Source organism: Drosophila grimshawi, unplaced genomic scaffold (genome assembly GCF_018153295.1).
Source record: "Drosophila grimshawi isolate 15287-2541.00 unplaced genomic scaffold, ASM1815329v1 contig_1367, whole genome shotgun sequence".
Lineage (NCBI taxonomy): Eukaryota > Metazoa > Arthropoda > Insecta > Diptera > Drosophilidae > Drosophila > Drosophila grimshawi.
In genome coordinates this window covers 8,227,323-8,247,637 of record NW_025062889.1, presented here as the reverse complement: position 1 = coordinate 8,247,637, position 20,315 = coordinate 8,227,323, and the positions used below count along the sequence as shown (strand labels likewise).

At 36.9% G+C, this 20,315-nt stretch overlaps 1 protein-coding gene across 5 annotated transcripts; it reads right to left on the bottom strand.

The window, feature by feature from the left end:
• Positions 1–228: 228 nt before the first annotated feature.
• LOC6559413 (myc box-dependent-interacting protein 1) lies at positions 229–20,158 on the bottom strand. Of its 5 annotated transcripts, none has more exons than XM_032735646.1 (9): positions 19,721–20,158; positions 4,910–5,045; positions 4,542–4,837; positions 4,306–4,476; positions 4,157–4,238; positions 3,961–4,086; positions 2,210–2,941; positions 830–972; positions 229–664 (listed from the first exon to the last, which is right to left on the bottom strand). In XM_032735646.1, the coding sequence occupies exons 1-9, from the start codon at positions 19,787–19,789 to the stop codon at positions 584–586; spliced, it is 1,836 nt and encodes a 611-aa protein (XP_032591537.1). In that variant the 5' UTR covers positions 19,790–20,158; the 3' UTR covers positions 229–583. The 5 variants fall into 5 exon arrangements, with proteins under 5 accessions (XP_032591537.1, XP_032591538.1, XP_032591539.1 ...); XM_032735647.1 differs by having other exon boundaries at positions 2,384–2,941; XM_032735648.1 differs by having other exon boundaries at positions 2,384–2,881; positions 19,721–20,133.
• Positions 20,159–20,315: the final 157 nt, after the last annotated feature.

Sequence of the window (20,315 nt, the reverse complement as noted above, 5' to 3'; positions counted from 1 at the left end):
ACAAATTAGATACATTTTGTTCGTATTAATTATGAGCACAATAATAGATTTAACAAATAATATATATATATGTGTATGCGTATGTTTTATGATTTTAGATTTGTTTATGTTTTGTTTTTGTTTTTGTGTTTTGATTAAGCTTACAACTAGGAAAATAATATTCATGAAACATTTTCAAAATTTTTTTTGTGTGCAATCATTTCTCAACAATAATAATAGTTATAATAATTATAATAATGTTTGGAAGCACTGCTTTAACAAATACAAGACTGTTTATTGCAAACGAATACAAATTACATATTAAAATTTATCCAAACAATAAATTTGACAAAAGGTCACAATTTCATATGGACACAAAAAATAAAAATTGTCGCAGCGCTCTGTATAAATTTGGCCGAAAGGTTTTAAGTTCGTTCATAATAATTTGTATAATGTATGTAAAATGTAAAATGTATTGTGGTATATAATAGTATAACAAAAATAGGGGGTTGAAGTTGGTGTTCTTATTCTTGGTAGTTGGTGTTGTTCTTTTATGTTGTTTTAGTTGTTGCATTTATTCCGTCATCGTCGCCGCGTCAGCCGTTCAAATGGGACGCGTAAAGTTGGCCGGAAACAGTCCCTTCTCGGTTGTGCCCTCCTTTTGACCCATTAGCCATCCCTCCTCCTGTAAATTGTTAATAAAAAACTGCATTCAATACAAACATGTAGTGAAATTCTTATCACATAGCACTTAGAGGGGCAACTAGCGCATGCGTATAACATAAATGGGATAAATATTATTCTTGGCAAACAGCAGCTGTGTGAGTGTGTGTAACGAAAATAGTTTTACCTGATCCTCGGGATCGTCGTACTCAATGACACGTATGGTATCGCCAATTTCAAAGCTGAGCTCATCGACATCCTCCTTGACATAGCCATAGGTCGCTTTCACGCGATATAGCACACCAGGTGGCAAATCAGCGGTGTTGGCATCTATGAATAAAATGCCAGTTCAATTTTAAAGGTGAATTCACTCAAATCAAATCAATCAGAATATTTATTATTTATAGTTTAACATGTGCATCAAAAATATATATATATATAGATATGCATAACTCAATTTTTAGTGCACAAAAAACGCAAAGCAGGAACAGAACTTTCTGTTAATACGTGTTGTTCGTTCATAAATATATAAAACTTCGCAGCCTGCATGGGTTAGTCGGTTTTTAATAGGTGGTAGCTTTTTGGTAGTATTTCGTCGGCAACAGCTCCATCGAGAATACAATACACAAGTTAAGCAGCGAACGTGCAAGCAGTGTTTTTATTTTGAAATGGTGATGGTGATCAAATGAGTGAAGGACGACTTAACATTAAAAACCTACAATATACTTGCTTTAGCCACCTGCAACCAGTAATTACCAAATAATTGCTACGAAAATATATAATAAAATATGCATGTGTGTGAAGTTACTATAATTCATATGTATATAGCCCAACTGCATTTTGAATGATAACGATATATATGTAAGTATAAGCAAAGTATATAAGAATAAAAACAATGCATGAAATTGTTGTATGAATTGATGTGCTTCCTTACAGAAGGAACGAAAGAAGTGCATTTCAAAGTGAACAATTTTGTCTGTCAAAAAAGTTCCAATACAAATTTTTTAATTTTAGCCGTTTTTTTTAAGTTTCGACTACACTGTTTACTTTGAAATTCAACTTGATTTGTATGCTTCGTAATGATTCAAATGAGAAGGCACCGCAAATTAAGGACTCAATCGGCTGGATGAGTGCCAAAGAATCGACCCATAAGTAGTATAAAATATACATATTTAGATATCCTTGAAACGCGCACATGCTTTTTGGTCCATTGTATTACAAATTTGCGGTTAACAATACAAATACAGATACAGACATCATATAACAGAAACTGAAGCTTTAATTGAAACAATATACAATATTGACTGGCTGGATCCGGCGCAAATCAGATACCCCAATTTGACGCGATAGATAAGTAAATTACAGAGACGTTTATATAATTAATTATTCAGTGAATTGGTGTTGGCCACAGACAGACACACAAGTGATATATACATACATTAATATATATATATATATATATATATAATATATATATATATAGAGAGAGAGAGATAGAGAGATATAGAGTAATGCACAGACAGACCCATATTTTTTTCATAATTTTTCGAGTATCGATCGTACTCACCCATGGGCACTTCGTAGATGCATTCGTCATCATCGTCGAAGGGATTTTTATTAGGATGTTTATTAACAACAGTTTGGCTATTAACTAATTGATTTTTGCTACGGCTAACTGTTTCTGTATCTGTAGTAATAACTGAGTGCGATGTATTTGTGTTTATTGTTGTCGTTTCTTTACCTAATTTCTTTTGTTTATGCTCCTCGAGTGAACTCGGATTGCCATTGGCATTCGATTGACCACCATCCGGCAGCTCTTTCGGCTGCTTGCCCGGCTCTTTGGCTGCGATTGTGGTGCTGTTGATGCTGGTGGTATTAATGGTGGGTGGTGCGGCTGCTGCTGTCGTTGCTGCTGCTGCTTCTCCCGCTTCATTTGCTGCCATTTCATTGTTGTTGCCATTTAATGTGGTCACATCTGCTGCTGTTGTTGTTTTTGTGATTGTTGTGGTTGTTGTTTCTTTAACATCTGTTGTTCCCTCACTGGTTGTTGTTCCCTCTGTCTTGGTTGTTGTAGTTGTTAGCGTTGTATTCGCATTCGGGCTGCCCAAATCAATGCTCTCCACCATCTTCGTTGTTGTTGTTGTTGTGGTGCCATTTGTTGCTGCTGCTGCTGCTGTGGCTGTCTCTAGCTGCGGGCTGTGTGGCGCCTCTGAAAGCTGTGCCGACTCTGGCGTCGGCTCTGGCGTTGAAGAAACTGAATCAAATCGTGGCTCAAGCATTGACGAGCTTGTGGATGATGCTATTTGTTTTTGGTTTTTATTTATATTTATATGTATGTGTTTTTTTGGTATTGTTTTATACGTTGATATTTGATTTGGTTGTATGTTTGTTTGTTTTATTTTATTATAAATGTGTGGTATTTTTTGTTGTTGTTGTTGTTAATTATATTTTTAGGGTGTTAGCATCATTCCAACAAAAACAATACATTTTAATTCATAAAAAAGAGAAAAAAGTAAAAATATATATATATAACTCAACACATGCATTTTTGTTAAGGGTACTTTAATAGATACTTGATAGACTTTGTCAGATTTCAAAGAAAAAGCATCAAACATGCAACATTCCATTTGTTTTGGGCCACATTTGTCTGCAAAACCTAATCTAACATTTTCGAATTTTGCCTCTTGCATAAAAATAAATCGAATAAATTATAGACCAGACCGTTTTAAATAAATATTCCATTTGTATATATGTATTTACAGGCTTTGTACAAAATACAATAGAAAATAATTTCGTTATTTGAAAGTCCCTTAGCAAATGGAATGTTTGTTACATATTTATGCTATAATTTTAACAAAAAGTTAACAAAATTAGTTGGCGACAACTAAAAAATATTTATAAATTGCCAAAAACTAAAAAAAAAATCATTCGTATTAAAATTTTGCATACAAAATATAATATAGGTGCATAATAGGATAATATATGAAAAATATACATATATATTATATATTGTGTATAATATTGAGTTCTTTTTTGCGGGGGATTTTATACATAAAATTACGAATTGGGAAAATTTTTTACACTTTGACGATGTGTAATGCAATTTTTTTTACAGTTTTGAGCAATTTATAATTTTTATTTTTTGTGTTTTAATCAATCAAAAATAGAGGGGAAAAAGCGAAAAAATAAACGAAATAAAAAACGTAAATGCGTAAAATTTCATAAATATCAAAGAATTAATAATTAAAAGAAACGAAAATAGGTTCAGCACAGATAGCAAGTGTATCCATAAAACCTATTGGGGCATCTGCTACTTACGACTGTTGGCCAGACTGGAGCCACCGTTTGTGGTTATCTGATTTTGATAGTTGCTGTTGTTGGCATTTGCATTATTCAACTTATTCACTGGCGACTGCACTGGACTCGAAGTCTTAATGGCATTTACTATGAGGGGAATATTATAAACATATATATATATAAAATATTAATAGACATTCTAAAGCCAACTGCTTACTTGTTTGTTTGCGCAGCGTATTTGAGCCACGTTGCGATTCTGTGGCTAGCTTATCAACAATTGCCTCAAGTTCTGCATAGATCTATCAAATTGAAAACAATAACTTTAGTGCGTATATAAAATAACCATATTATTATTATTATTATTACCTTGGCCGTTTCATTGTGGAATACTTGTTCCGTGGCGAACAGTGTCTGCAAATTGGTAACCAAAAACAATATTCTCGAATCGTAGAGGGCGGGCAGCTCATCGTGCAGTTCCGTATTCAATATTTCGTAGGTGCGACGAGCCTCCTCCAATTGCTCACGACCTTTGGTAAGCTACAATTACATTTTATGAGTAAAGAAACAGTTGTCAGTTAAATATAAAAATATATTTAAGTTACCTTAACATCATCCTTGCGCTTATTGGCATTGGCCTGCAGATTCTGGAACGAATGACGCTGGCCATCGTAGTCGATGAGCTTGCGATTGCGTTTCTCCACCTTCTTCTTCATCTCGGGAAACTGGCCGCTGTATGTGTTGAGCGGTATCAGCACCTGATCACCCAATTTATGTGCAAAGTCCAGCCACAAGCTCTCCGAGGCGGCAGTTTGTGCTTGCAATGCATCATAGCCGCTCCACTGTGGCTCATAGATTTCGACAACAGCATCCATTAGCGACTTTGAGGCGGTTTGTGCGGCTGTCAATTAGATTAATATATATAATTATTTATATACTTGACTATGAAGATTTGAATATTTGCACGACTTACCGCGTATGCATCTTATGTAGTTATTGAACTCTTTTTGTAGTTTGTTGGCATTTGTTTGTTGGCGATTAAAGTTATTCAAATGATCATCAAAGATCTCATCTGCAGTGCGATCAACTTTGCCCAAGTTTTGTAGGATCTGCAACAGATGGAAAATTGAATTGAATTTAATAACCAGCAATTGGTGTACAAAATTTGATTCGATGTGGGTGTGCACACCAAGGTCATTGATAAAGTGGCTCAAAGTGTGGGATGCTGCTGCTGTTGATTGTTGTACTTCAAGCCCGACCACGTAATCTTAGCCCAATTACCACTGTAGTGGCAACATATTTCATTTACACTTAACACTCGCAGAGCAAACAGCAAACAGCACACACAAACACACACTCACACACATATACACAGCCAGCTAATGGCGCATTTATAAATAAGAAAAATCATTTGGCAAGCATTGCCGGGCAAAGGCCCGGCTAAGTTTTTGTTCAGTTTTTTACATGTATCAACTCGCAAAAAATAGCATAGCAAAGAAAAGACAACAAAGATGAAAAAGTAAAAGACGAGAGAAGTATAAAACTTAGCAGAGTGCTAAATCTGTTGCCACATGGCAGTCCACGTCCGATTGGGGTTAAGAACGCAATTCGGACCGCTGCCTCCGGTCAATTTGTGGCTGCAGATACTTGAAAACAAAAACAAAAAGACTACAAAAAAAAAACGACAGAAAATTGCTAAACACTTTGCCACAAGACGAAATTTAACAAGCACTAAGAATGTAGCAGCTCTTGTCAGAGTGGCGGCGGGGGACGTGTTGATAAGTTGTCAATTGCTGACACAACCTTGTAACAGTTTCTAGTAACGCCCACGCCTCAAATGTGACCCCACCAAAATGTACAGCAAACAAATAATAAATGAGGCTCTGCGAGCTGCAAGGAGAAACAAAGAGAGAGAGAGAGAGGGAGAGAGAGAGAGAGAGAGGGGAGAGTGGGAGTGAGAGAGCGTAGGCTCTTTTCTGTATCAGCTTTGCATGCTGCGCCACATTGCGTATACGCAACGTTAAAAATCATGTCTATTTAACTCCATGGAGGTCTCAAGCTAATCAGCACGATTTAAGCAAATATTTGTTAGACCAGACAATAGATAAGAAATCAGCATTCTCAACAGATACGAAAATATAGACTTATGTAAACAGTTAAGATAATTCATCTGCTTCGTGGGTCACGTTAGCTAAAAACATGCCAAAAACTGTGGAGTGGATGAGTCGTTTTGTACTTCCTCCATAGGAAACGATACCTTAAATGCTGACAAACCAACGTGATGAATGATTATACATAAATACGTACACACATACATACATACATGTGAGCCTATGCGCCATGCATATGAAATTAAGCACTCAACGTAAATTGATGTAAGAGTAAAACTCATAATCGAAAAACAAATGTTGCAAAAGAAAAATTTCCCTTGAATATAAATAGAAAGGTTAATCTCAAAGATAAATGTATATTTGTTCAATCATTTTATTTACTTGATTATGGCAAAGGCTTTGCAAAAGTATTTGATATCGGCTTTAAGTCCACATATATACAAATCGTCATATTTAATTGGATTGGTACAATTCTCTGCTTATCTAGCGACTTTGTGTAGAGTGTACGTATATATGTATATATATATATATATATATGTAATATATCTATGGTCACATTCAACAAGTGTAGCTCACACACATAAAAGCCTTTTATGGATACACTGACCACCTCACACACACACACACACACACGAACAGAAAATACTTCATTGTGGGTAGTTTCCCAGCAACTTGTTGACGCATTTGATGACCATGTTTGTAACTGAAAACCGGCAAAAGCAACAGGAACGAACCAAGAGTTAACTGTACACATGATTTTTTTTTTGATTTCATATTATTTTTATTGTTATTGTTAACCTGAATTAGTCGATCGTCGACTGCAGTTACATGCACATACATAAATATATATAGAGATAACTGGCTTATGCCCACGTGCAGCAATCTGCTGCAGATTGTGGGCGTTTAGGGCTTATAATGTAGTTGCCATGGCCCAAACGTTTATAATTAATTAACACAAACAAACAAATTTATTATCAATTTCATTCTCAATTAGTTTCTCAGCTGGCCCCAACTTGTATGCAAAATGAGAGATATGAATAGATATAATGATTGCGTTATGGACGCATGATTGGACTTTGTTTGTGGTTATCGTGGCACCACCAACCGTTGCCACTTCCGCCGAGCAGATCGATCTCAAACCAACCAGTAGGCAAACGTCCTTCTTCATTTTTATTATTTTTGTAATGTCTCCGCCGAGCAAGTTTGCGTCATCAAAGACACATATTTGTATATATACAGTATATATATATATATATATATGTACCTGCCTAGCGTGTGTCATTTATTTTAAAACAATTTTGTGCTATCTCTCGCTGGCTGTCTCGTATATGTATCTGTACCCAATGAGTACTATATATAGTATAGTCATATAAAAGATGTGAAATAAAACTTTTGCTTTTTTGGCCAATTCCACGCATGCAACATGTGCGTATACAAAAAAGAAAACCAATATAAAAACAAAACCGTGGGCTCAGCTTTTGGCTTTGAGCCAGACGCAGAGCTCAACTATAGGGGCGTATAAGCTGTGGGCGTTACAGAGGAGTCACATACATAGTGTTAAACTCGGAGCGATGACATCAGAGCCGCAACAACAACCAACAGATGCATAAGTATCTTGTAACTGCAAAATTCAACTTTCAAAAAAAAAAAAAGTGCAGCAAATATCAATATATGCAAGAGTAGACAACAATAAGATCGGCGAGATGGGCAAACAAACAAAAGTAAAGTGCAACAGTCGACATATTGTAAAGGCGGGTGGTTGTAGGGGATAGGAATTGGGGGATGGGGGTTAGCTGGCGTATAAATACATATAGCGCATATAAGCAGACGTTGGCCCAGTTTATAAGCAATCTACCAGCAGCCAAACCAAAAAGAGAAAGAAGCCAAGATAAAGTTTGGCAACGACCATGAGCTACCATTTAAAAAACACAAAAAATGAAATATATATTATTATTTATGACCAACACTTTGTCAATGCTGAAACGATTTTCTAGTCGAAAGTCTGATTGTTTGTTTCCGTCATTTACTATAGCTGCTGCAATAAAATGGAACTCACAATATACCCCGCCGTTTGCATTGTCGAGGGTATTGAAAATGGCAACGCCAGCTAAACTAGAAATTATTGTAGATACAACAAGTATGAGCATGGCAAGCGAGAGAAAAAAAGGGAATATTAAACATAAACAGGCAACAGACAGCGCCAACAAAAACAATTGTGAACAAAAAACTTTTGTAGAAATTGCCGCCGCCGGCAAAGACAAGTGAGTACAGAGCGAGCGAGAGAGAGAGAGAGAGAGAGAGAGAGCGAGTGAGCGGGAGAGAGAGAGAGAGGTGGAGGCGAGCAAATAAGAGAAATGGGTATGAAAAATGTGCCACGACTGGATCGGATCGGTGTCAGAGCTGAGACACTAGTGAACGCCACGCCTTTTTCTGACGACTGACTCGCCCGCCTAGCGGAAAAGTTGAGGCCGTTTGCCGATGCCGACAAGTGCTGCCTAGTTTAATGACATGCAAGCCAAGTGCATATGTATGTGTGTGTGCGAGTGTTTAAGACCTAACCTATAACTACAATGGAAGCACACTTACAACTTGTTGCCTGCGGTTAGCGGTAAAACCGAAGCAGTCTCCTTCGATATGTGTGCACAATAACCCGATTCTTGCGATTTGGTGACAGCACAAAGCTTTTGTTGTGGGCAGTAACCGGTTTTCCAAATGCCCCAGCCCACCTGCGCCCCCTCTACACCCTCAAAGCACACAGTCAGCCAGCTATTCAGTCAGTCAGTCAGTCAGTAAGTCATATGACTTAGCCTTAGATCAGTTCGAGTTAGCAGCAAACGTGCTAAAAAACAAAAGCAATCTACAACAAGCAGAGAACAGATCGTATATCGTGTTAGTAAATAGCCATTAATAATAATTTGCTAGAAATTTTGTCGGGCTACGTTACAACTACAAAAATCGCCTTTTTTTCTCGACTACAAACTAATGAAAAAGTCACAACAAAAAGTCGAAAAAGTAGGGAATTCCCTGTGGGCTTTGACGAAGTTATGAAAGTTGAAAGACTAGAAAGATAGGAGTCTATAAATTTTAAATGACTTACACATATATATCGCATTTTGAATCGCTTGAGAGTACAGCAGTAAAGAGCATATCCTATATATACTGTGTACAGGGTATATATTATCTATAATATATGTACACATGAATGTATGTAAATAAAAGTATTTTATTGCGCAATCGAATTCGTATTCGAATTTATGCGACGTTTTCAACTTTGGCTTCATTTGCATAATTTCTTTTAATGCATATTCCGTCTCTCTCGCTCCTCTCTTCTCTCTCTCTCTCTGTCTCTATCGGTACTCTCTATATTTGAGTCTTTCGCTGCGTTTGGGCTTTCTTTCGCATTCGATGCGACGTTATCGCTTAAAGCTTAAGCAAGTGGAAAGTGAAACTCTGTAGAAAGTTCGACTCAAATGCCCAAAGAAAATAACCAATATTTATCTATGCTAGAGAGCCTCTCACGTTCTCTCTTGCACTCGACTGCCACTGATTTGATTTATCTACGATCATCAGTTATAACTAAAACAAAAAAAGAAAAAAATCACTTATGGCAGTGGATAAATGACAATAAATCGCACACATATATCATTCTGGAGAATGGAGTGCTGGAGTCTTTGTCTTTAATCCGGAAACTGTAAGTTACGTAAGGCAAAAGAATTAAACAGAAAAGAGCAGTCTGCGGCCAACCTGTTGATGTTTGTGTATTTTAAATGTACAAACGTACGCATATATCCAAGAAACAATTAACAAAAACTGTCCCCAACGGAAATAGGCGGCGTCATTTACACACACACACACTCACACACACAGAGACTCACACACATACTCACAAGCTCGCACATATGGAGTTAATGTTAATAGTGGCATAAAATAATGGAAAACCTGTCTAAGCTTGATGTGAGCATTTTGAAAGGCAGCATACGAAAACAACATCAGCTACGATTAATAAACATTTCTTGGCATTTCATTTAATAATTATCTGCATTTTTTCATATTCGTTCGTTGAATTTGATTGAATTTCAGCAGTTGTAAAATGCTGTTGTTTGGCTTTTCTTTTTGAACAGTTTGTTTTTCTTTTATATTAAATTGGTTTTTAGCTCGTTACGCTGTTGTTGTTTTTGTTTATCTAAGCCGCTCTGCATTCCTATTTGCAATTAGCTTTACACGTTTTCTATTTATTCAAAAAACATTTAGTTTGATTTTCACTACGCATTTACTCGGGTCACACCATTGAAGTGATTTTGTTTGGCTTCATCAAAAGTCAGTCAAATGCTATTAGCATAGTTAAATCAGTTTACTGCATTTACACAGCTCCAAATATGCAAAGAGGCATTATTCTCATGTACATGATGTATATGACGTATATATGTATATATTTATCTACAATATGTACACACTTGCATCTAGTATAGATTCGCTGTGTTGGCTAATAAGAAATGCAAATATTTTTGCCAACTGCAAAGAATTTACTAGGCCAGAACATTTATACACACACATGTTGATTTGTGTGTATCTAGGTATAAGCACACATAGAACAAGCAAGTCTACACTCAGCAAAAAGTTACCTCAAAACTGGTTACAATTTTAGACAATAACAGCGATATTTTAAATCTTATATTCACATATAATCAATTGTTAAAATTTATACAAATATTATATATAAAGTTAATTTATTCAAATTCAAATTCATTTTGCGTGCGTCTGAAGAACTCAAAACAAAAACACTTTAAAATTGTTGAATTCATGTGCCAAAAAGCTAATTAGCTTATAGTTAATCTTCGCAGAACAAACACACACACAAACACGAACACAAACATATCGTTTTTCTGGCTGTGCATATTGAGCTTTTGTTTATTTCAATTTTGGCAGCACAAATGAGCTCGAAATCTGTGTTCACAATTTTTGGCCGGACAATAACCGTATAGACTTGATTATATAAGTTATTTGTGATCGTGCCCAGGCATATGCATATGATAGAGCCATGCTAATCAATCACAAGCATTTGAGAATATATATATATATATCTAATATACCGATAAGTATGTATCAGGTATGTGAGCAGGTACTTTGCATGTCTCACTTTGGGTTTGGCTTTTGTTGCCCTGTTTGTTATTGGCCGGCAGGTGGCAATGCGGTCAAGTCATGAGCTCACACTTAGCACATGTCTCATCATTGTGGGCCACGAAAAACCAACAGAGTGTCACTTATAGTTAGTTAGTTAGTGAGACTTAGTGCCACATTTTCAGGTCATTCTGCGATCTTCTATCTGTGCCGTCGCCGTCGCCGTTTAACAACGCCGCGCAAATCGAAGATCTGGCCAAGTGCTGGTTGACTTGGCTCTAGCTCGAGCCGCAACAGGTTGAGACACTAAATTGAGAGGCTTTGTTGCTATGTTTATGGCAAGGCACGTGATTTGCATAGATATCAAACTATCAAAATCAATGTACTTAACGGCACGTGACGTTGGAATAAAAAAAAACGTTGAGCAATCAAACAGTACGCTCCATTAAAATCGAACATACGAGTAAACAAAAAATATACAAATGATTTTTTTTCTTTCGCTATTTAGATGAACTTTATGGATAACAATTTTGTAGATTTGTTGTTGTTGTTTGCTGAACTGTGGAAAACGGGTCAAGAGCATCAGATAGCCATAGTCGAACTGGGAGTTTACCAAAAAAAAAATGTTAGAATTGTTTTCGGAATGTTAACGCCATAAATTTGTTGAGAGTTCATAGTGATTACAATGGACATGTTAGTTTCTGTTGTTACACAACAATTGTAACATCAATCTTGATTGTTACTTGAATAAGTGCAATTGAGAATTGTCTGGTTTTTTATAATTATTATATACCAATCAATGGCAAGTATTAGCAGTGTCAATTAATGCTTATATATAAAGTATAAAGTAAGTATTTGAGAAACTTTACGACGAACTCGAGGCGTGTGAACAGCTTTGCCACAAACCTTATGCACATCGGTTGAGGTTTTAAAAAGAATGTATGTGATTAACCTCAAATTATCAAAATTGATATATAGACATGTGTGCTATAATTACTTTCCATTCTCAACAATTGCTTATCACATTAATTTCAACAGCATCGCAACTTGTACTCAAAATCTAATCATTATATTGTATTCGAACTCGACTGCAGTAGCTGTATATAAACAAATACAAAAAAATATTTATGACATGACAATTAAAATTGGCTTGAAGTAAAAAAAATAAAAATAAATGTTTAATAACAATCAGATAAGTGGAAATGGCCCAACGGTTCGCAAGTACTCGCTCTGGTGTGGTCTGGTTTAGTTTGGCGCTGATAACACAAAATACCATTACAGTAAAGAAACTTTTTAACAGTTATGAAACTACCACAAAAGCAAATCTTACCGATAAGCGAATAAGTTATTTTTGTTGCTGCCATCATGGGCAAAACTACTTAAGAATATGTATCTATGTATCTGTATCTTGCGCTTTCCACGCTGCCAGATGGACAAAAAGTGTGCCAAAAAGATTCCGTTCATACATAATAAAAACTTTGTCAGACACGGGCTTAATTATGTTGTGTGTGTGTGTGCGTGTGTGTGAGAGTATATGGATATATGTGTACAGTTAAGCTGTATGGTTTTCATGCCGTGTCAGAAAATTTCGCTGTCAGAGTTGCCCACAAAACACAGACAAGTTGACGTCGGCACGCATCGCTACTGATTAACAATTTCAATGCCCCGCCTCCACCTTTCTTTATGCAAATACAGATATATATATTATACATATATCATAAAAAAAAAAAAAAAAACAAAGTCAGTGAACCGCTCTTAATTATTGAAGGCTCAGCTGACTGTTTTTCAGCAAAGGATTGCGCAAACATATTTTTTACTTGGACGATGCCATCAAATGGCTTGCAAGCAATTTAAAGGCAAACGCCTGAGGCCGCCGTATCTGCGTGTGTGTGTGTGTGAATGCACAGCAACAATGTTGCACACACATACACACATGCACACTTGAGCGTGTTTTGGGCCCAGTCAACTGCAAACGGCAACGCAGCCAGCGGGCCAATTGGCAATTTCAATTTATTTACATTGAATTGAAATGTTCAAATTGCATTTACGTTGTTGCGTATCTGGAATTGCGTTAGCCAAATGCATTGCAAATTGCATTTGGTTTTGGAATTGGAATTGTCGCTAAAATTATTCGACTCGAGTGCAGCAAATTTGTACTTGTTGTATGTAGGCCTGACTAGCAACTACAAAGCTATAAAAATACAACAAAAAACGCACAGCCGCATTAAAATTATGAAGAAAAAGTCATTTAAATAAATCTAATGCTGACATTGAAGAAGTTAAATACAGATAAGCCCGTTGAGTGATAAATAGCGCTTTTAAAAGAACAAAAAATACCATGCTATTAAAGACTTGCGCAATTGCGCTCTAAGTGGGCTAATTAAGGTTGTCTGCTTATTAAAATTATATCGAAGTTCCTCTGATAAAAATTTGCAAAGAAATTTAGAAAATCGCCTTCAATATACGAAATTGGAAAGACTTCCCTTTACAATTAAAGCAAACAAGTCTTCAAAGAACCAAGCATTGTTTGCCACGTGATTATCTAGTAAAACGAACCGCAGGCGTAGTAAAAGCCGTTAAGCAAATCTCATTGAAATTAACGATGATAACTGCCACTCTGGCGGCTGGTTACATAAAGCAATTCAACGCTCAGCAAATTGAAAACGACGACGACAACCTTCAGAATGGGAATTCTCTGTCAGACAGACCACTGTCAGGCCGTGGTTCGAATTTAGTGCATTATGATTGCACTCCAACAATTGTCCCTGATTGCTGCTGCCAGTGCAGTGCAGTTCAGCGGTTGTGCAACAATGCAAAACGCGAAGGTTGCATAAATCCCCTCCCATCACCCACACTGAAGTGCACTTCTGAGCCGCTGCTTAAATGGGCAGCTCCAGGTGCGGATTCGTTAAGCCTCCATCTCTAACATCCAACCAATCCAAGCTCGCCAACCGATTTGTGAACTATGCTAAATTTGTATGTGAATTGTGTATGCTGAATTCAACTTGCGATGCATTCGAGCGTAACAAATAAAAGCCGAATAAAATTGAGCTCGTAGCAATTAAGCGAAATTAGGCAAACGATCGCTGCTGGAGCGTATACGTAATATTGTTGCAAGTATTCTTGCAGCAGCTTGTCGGCGAAAAAGAGACAGAGAGAGGGAGAGCAAAAGATGGTCAGGGTGCGACGAGCTAGCGAAAGCCAAAGAAAGTTTTGTCACTTGATTAGCAGACTCTTAACGATTCAATTAAGCAGACGGGGGGAGCGGAGAGGCAGTGCCAGGAGGTGTTTGATATTTGCATTTTATATTTAGAAACGTTGTTGTTGATTGCATAAGCTGAAACGCAGTTGTAGCTGGAAACCGGTTTTTTCCGTATAGCTATTGTGTATTTAATTTGGTTGCTGACAGCACTTTCGCAAATAGACAGACAGGCAGACAGACAGAGAGACAGAAATATAGTATATTTTTATAATCATGTTTACAGGGTGCTTGAAACAAAGGCCACCCAATTGCTTCCCAGGCCCGGTCTCCACATCCAGCTCCCAGCACAAAGCACACAGCTCGTGTATCTGTTTGTATCTTTTTATCTGCCAGCTGCATTATTCTCGTATGACATTCACCAAATGTGGGACAACACCCAAGCGTGTCAGTCGCTCAGCTTCCCCCCTTTTTTATTCTTATTATTATTTTTTTTTTGGGTTAACTGACGCCTTTGTTCTAGGGCAGGCAGAGTTTTCCCTATCTTTGCATTTCCGCAAACAAAAGCCGGCGAAATTTCAGCTCAGAATTTTAATTCAACTATGTAAATCTAATAGGGATAGAGTTTCTCTCTCTCTCTCTGGGTTCATTTCATCAAAAGAAGAAACAAACAAACATGTACGCATGCTCTAGTCGAGAGAGCCAGCCCGACTTGTAAATACTCTTTAACTATCACATGTCGTATACGTCTCAGATATTCAAACCGTATGTGTGCCTAGATTGATCAAAGCTATACCCAGGTATATTAATTTCTGCTTTGAAAGATATAACTTGACAATTGTGTCATTTATTACTATCCGTAATCCATTCTTATCGATATTGGGGTAGCAGTCATTCGTATGAGAGCATCTATACCAAAATTTGAGTCTGTAGACCTTATACCCTTTTTACCCATTTTTAACGAGTGCGGCTTATAAAAAAAAAGGAACGATGTCACGTAAATAGACTTTGCGAGTTTGAAAGATATGTAAAGCAGAGCAGAACAGAGCAGGAAAGGAGGAACAGAAACAGAAAACAAATATGAACAAAAATTGACAAGAAAACACAATCTCTACGCCGAAAAGCTGATTCAGTTTATAAGTTTGGAGAAATGGTAGGAATCATCATCTGATGTATTCGAGGCGGACACAAATTGTGGCATCGAGATGAGTGGACTTCCAAACACATTGAATACAGTTTGTCAAGGAAATTCTCTAGATATTTTGTGCTTGGCAAAATTTATGAGCCTGAAAATTTGTGCAGAAGAAAAAAGCACATCTTATGCGTGTGGTGTGCGTGAGAGCGCAGCTAATAAAAAGTGAACAACAGAAAATTACGTATACGACCTGTGAGCACGACGAACAGTAATTGACCTTGCTAGCCACTTCAAAATGTTGATGCTCACTTGCGATTGCTTTTTGTTCTTGTGTATGCTTTTGTTTTTTTTTTTGTTGATAGACATTGTGTTTTTAAATTTGATATAAAGTTGTTGCTTTATAGCGCCCACAAAGGTGTTGATAATGGGCACAAAGAGCTTAACACTAATGAGATATATATATGAATGTATATCGAAATACTTTCTATATATATATAAAGTTCATGTGCCGACACTTGAACTTCAGACAACATCAATTCCCCGAATGGTTCATATTTTTCTTGGTTGGCGTTGAGTTATGGAAACGTCCGTTGTTCGTTGTTGAGGCGGCATCTGGACAACAATTGCATAAAATAAATCAAGTGAAGTGCCGATAAATGTCTAAACGTAATTCAATTGTTATGCAATCAAACAACTGACGCGACACATTCAAACAAAACGTAAGCAAGAAAGAAATGGAAAGGAAAATAAAACATTTCCCACATTGCGCAGTCGTCACTTTACGTTGATTATTGTTGGCAATTTCTATAATTGAATTTTTTAATAAGCTCGCCTCTTTAAATATATGTGTATGTGTATGTGCATGCATACCCCTATAATCAAATGGCTTATAATTGTACACACACACACACAACAGACCATTATCAGTGGACGTCAGCATGATTTGTATCCGCATTCGTTGTCACAGTGACTTCCATCTCTACTCGCCTACTCCATTCGAGTACTTACAGACTGCGCTCGATTGAATCGCTTAATAAGCGATCGCAAGCTGAGTTGACGCCCCCAAAAAGGGGGCGTATACAAGCTGCACCTGCTAATCAATAGGCCAGCAATGCGAATCGTCATAATACACACTTATTTATCTGTTGTAACCCAAATAGACTCGTTAGTTTTATTTTTTTTTTAAGACTGCTGGCGCTTCATTTTTTTTGCTAAACACTCAATTTTCAAAGGGTTCCAAGTATTTATAAAAGCGCTTGTTATTCTAAATAAAGACACGATTCGAATTCAAGTTGATTTCTTTTTGGGTGGTTTAGGATTACTGTAACAACAGTTCTTCATGTTGTCGCCTGGGAAAAGCGTACTTTACTAAAAACAAAACTCACACGAAATTCGGAAATTCTTGGCATGTTTCAATTATATATGTATTAACTTGAGGTGCTTTTGGTGCATTACTGTACTCTAATATAAAAATTATTTATTGCTCCATAAACGAGTAAAGCAACAAAAGCATATAAAAATTCTTTTTTTTTTCGATTTAACTCATAGCTATGAGTAAGACACGAGTTCTGAAAGATACCCACAACAGTTCTTATCTCAATTTAATATGTATAAAATATTCAATTAAAGTCACCTATCGCTTCGATTAGTATTCTTTTCGACAATTACATATACATATACGTATGTGTATGTGACATTTTATGCAATCTTCTTTTAAGTAGCAACAATTGGCATTTAAAAATCGGCCAGAAAAATAAGAAGCAGACGGTGACGACGACATACACGAAGTTCAATATTCAACAGGCAAGTTTGTGAGTTTCTAAAAATTGAGCTGCCAATAAAATGTCAATCGCTGTTGCACTTCAGCAAACAAAGAAATACAAAGAGAGAGATGTACATATATATGTATATAAATATATGTAAATATATATATATACATATATATATGTTTGCAGTTGATAGTCAAGCAGCAAGCAGCAAAGTGAAAAGCAAATTTTGGCAGCTGTTGCGGGACGCGCTTAAAAATAGCAACAAAAATGCGAGACAACGTAGCGCGGGCGAAATTTCGCAAATATAAAATAAATAAAATTACTTATTCGATAGAAAAGCGTTGTGTCGCTTTTTGCAAAAATGAAAACTTGCGATATGTATACAAAATCGAAGGCGACGGCAGCTAGCGCATAGAGTTATAAAACAAGAATGCAAAATGTTGTTGTGTCTCAATTTGTATTTGTATTTGAATTTGTATCTGGCATAGCAAATGGTAGAGAGTAAAGAAGCATCTATTTAAAGATTGACTGCTGCCAGGAGACATTTTCACGCAGCGACCAGCGTTGTTGGGCCAGTCACGCACCCAAAATGAAAATGTATCTCTAGCCATACATACATACATACATAGATACATCTGTATCTTATAGTTATGCGATGAATGTGTGTATTTCGATTTGACAAGTTTTCTCTAAAGAAAATGTGCTTGTCTTTTGATTTCTTTGCTGGGGTACAATAGCATGTTCCGTTTCTCAGCCTCTCTCTCGCTGCCTCTCTCTCTCTCTCTCACTCTCTCTCTCTCTCTCTCTCTCTGTCTCCCACTTTTTGTCTCTCTCTGGGATTATTACATATTGTACAATGTACATTTACCGAAATGAGCACACACACTGCAAATACAAAGCGCCGGGCACCCAAAACGTGCTCAGTACGAACTAGTCTATAATTTTAAAAATAAAATCACTAGAAAATTATGAAATAGACAATTCTTCCTCATCATCATCATCATCTGTTTTGGCTCGTTTCACGTAAAAACTTTGAAATTTAGTACATAGAAACTTGTGTTTCTACATTACAGTACAAAATTAGAACGTCCAGACATTAGAATCAATTTCTTATTAGTTTCCGCTATTTAAAGTTTTACAATTGCAGCAGCTTAAAAGCGTAAATTTAACGAATGTGAAATCTATTCTAATTGCTTTCCAGGAAATGTCAAGGAATGCCTAATTAAAAGGCTACTTCTGGTTTGAAAATAGATTCTCAGGCAGTGCAATGGCGACATTTACCGAAGGCCCGCAGAAGAATTTTGTTCAAGTTTAATGACCAATCAACACGAGCGAAGCATTTGCGCATCCAAAAAGAGCAGACAAAAAATACCAACGAACTTTAGAAATCCAACTGTAAATGCCAAGACAAAAAAAAAAGAGACAGCTAGGAAGAGAGAGGGAGGGAGAGAGAGAGAGAGAGAGAGGGAGAAGCAAATCAATAGAAGCAGCTAGAGTAATGGGCTTTAAGACTGCGCGAGAAGAAGCATCAGTCAACAGCAGCAGCGGAGAGCTTAGATTACAGCATTTTCTGGTTGCCGTTTGGAATGCTGCTTTGCCCGAAAACTTGTTTACAAGAAAGACAACGCCATGCGACGTGCCAACGACGACGAGTGGGTCAAACTGCAGCTTTTTACACTCATGTAAATCTCTATAGATGTGTGTGCGTGTGTGTTTGTATTTGTGTGTATTGACATTCACATTAAAGTTGAGCGGCCGCTCCTGGACCAATGTTCAAGCGCCAAACTTTCACTTGTACTACGACGATGGCGGCAAAGATTAAACAAGAGACGCAACAACAACAATAACACAAAAGAGACAGAGACGAAACTTTAAGCGTTGAAAATCAGCGCCAGAAACTTGATCGCTCAAACACGCACACATACACCATAGACAGAGTGAAGAGCTTCCCATTGCAACGCCCTAACGAGACGACAGGTGGCGTTGGCTCATATTCTGTTGAGTTTACTTTTAACTTTTACTCCAATGGAACACCCCTGTTAAGCCACAAATCTTGCGTGTGATTTGTGAACTGATTTTATAAGAAAGGTTTATTTGCTTGGCATGTGCTACTAATTGTATGTATGTCCAGGAGTACTTAAAGTTGATTGTACTTTCTTACAAATATATATAAATTATTTACTGTTGTAATTTGTAGAGCTTCTAATTGGACATGGAGAGTAAAATGCTTCATTGGAAATGGGGCAGGGACACGACCCCAAAACCGTATGACAGTTGAGCGTTGAAGTGGTTGGAGATGGGTGGTGGAGGGTGGTTTGTGCTACATTACTGTGCAGCACGCCCTAGAAAATGTGTCCGAGCACTTGCCTCAAAATTACTACATATACATACATATATATTATATTTAATATATATATATATATATATTTAAGTATTTACACAGTTAGCTTACCTTCTCCTTGGCACGTCCAGCGTGTTTTTGCATAGATTTTGCAAGCATGATACCTTTATTTTCGGACATTCAAATCGGTAACAATAATAATAATAACAACAAATAAATTTAAGTGTAGAGTAAGCAGCAATGTGTTCAAATTCGAATGCACTGCTAGCGTTCAAAAATTTGTTTTCGATATTTTTGATTGGCACAATTCACAACTGAACTGGGAAATTAGAACTCTTTCCGATTTACGGGTAATTTTAAATGCACATTTAACAAACAGAAGAGAGCGGTTCACAACTTTTGGTGTTTCAGTGTGGAAACGTTTTTTGCTATTTTTATGCGATTTGGCCGCGTTTTGTAGCACTCGAAAGTCACGAAATAATGGCACGTAGGCGCGCGACTGCGACTTGAGGTGTGTCTTCGAACTTAACGCTGCTGCAGACGGAACGGGACTCATTTATTTATTTATAATTTATAATGTTTACACTCTCTCAGCCAATGTCGATATTCGTGTATATCGTTGGTCGACGCACCGCCTCAGCTCTGTACCAGAAAACTTTAACTTGTACTGTTAGCGGTGGAGCAAAAACTAAATATCGATATATTA

What these genes read in the sequence shown, in the direction of transcription:
- LOC6559413 (XM_032735646.1), bottom strand. Translation starts at nt 19,789, where the DNA reads ATGTCCGAAAATAAAGGTATCATGCTTGCAAAATCTATGCAAAAACAC. An exon ending in CTGGACGTGCCAAGGAGAAG is followed by an intron (nt 5,046 to 19,720) that starts GTAAGCTAACTG and finishes CATCTGTTGCAG; the next exon opens with ATCCTACAAAACTTGGGCAA. An exon ending in CATCTACGAAGTGCCCATGG is followed by an intron (nt 973 to 2,209) that starts GTGAGTACGATC and finishes TTTTATTCATAG; the next exon opens with ATGCCAACACCGCTGATTTG.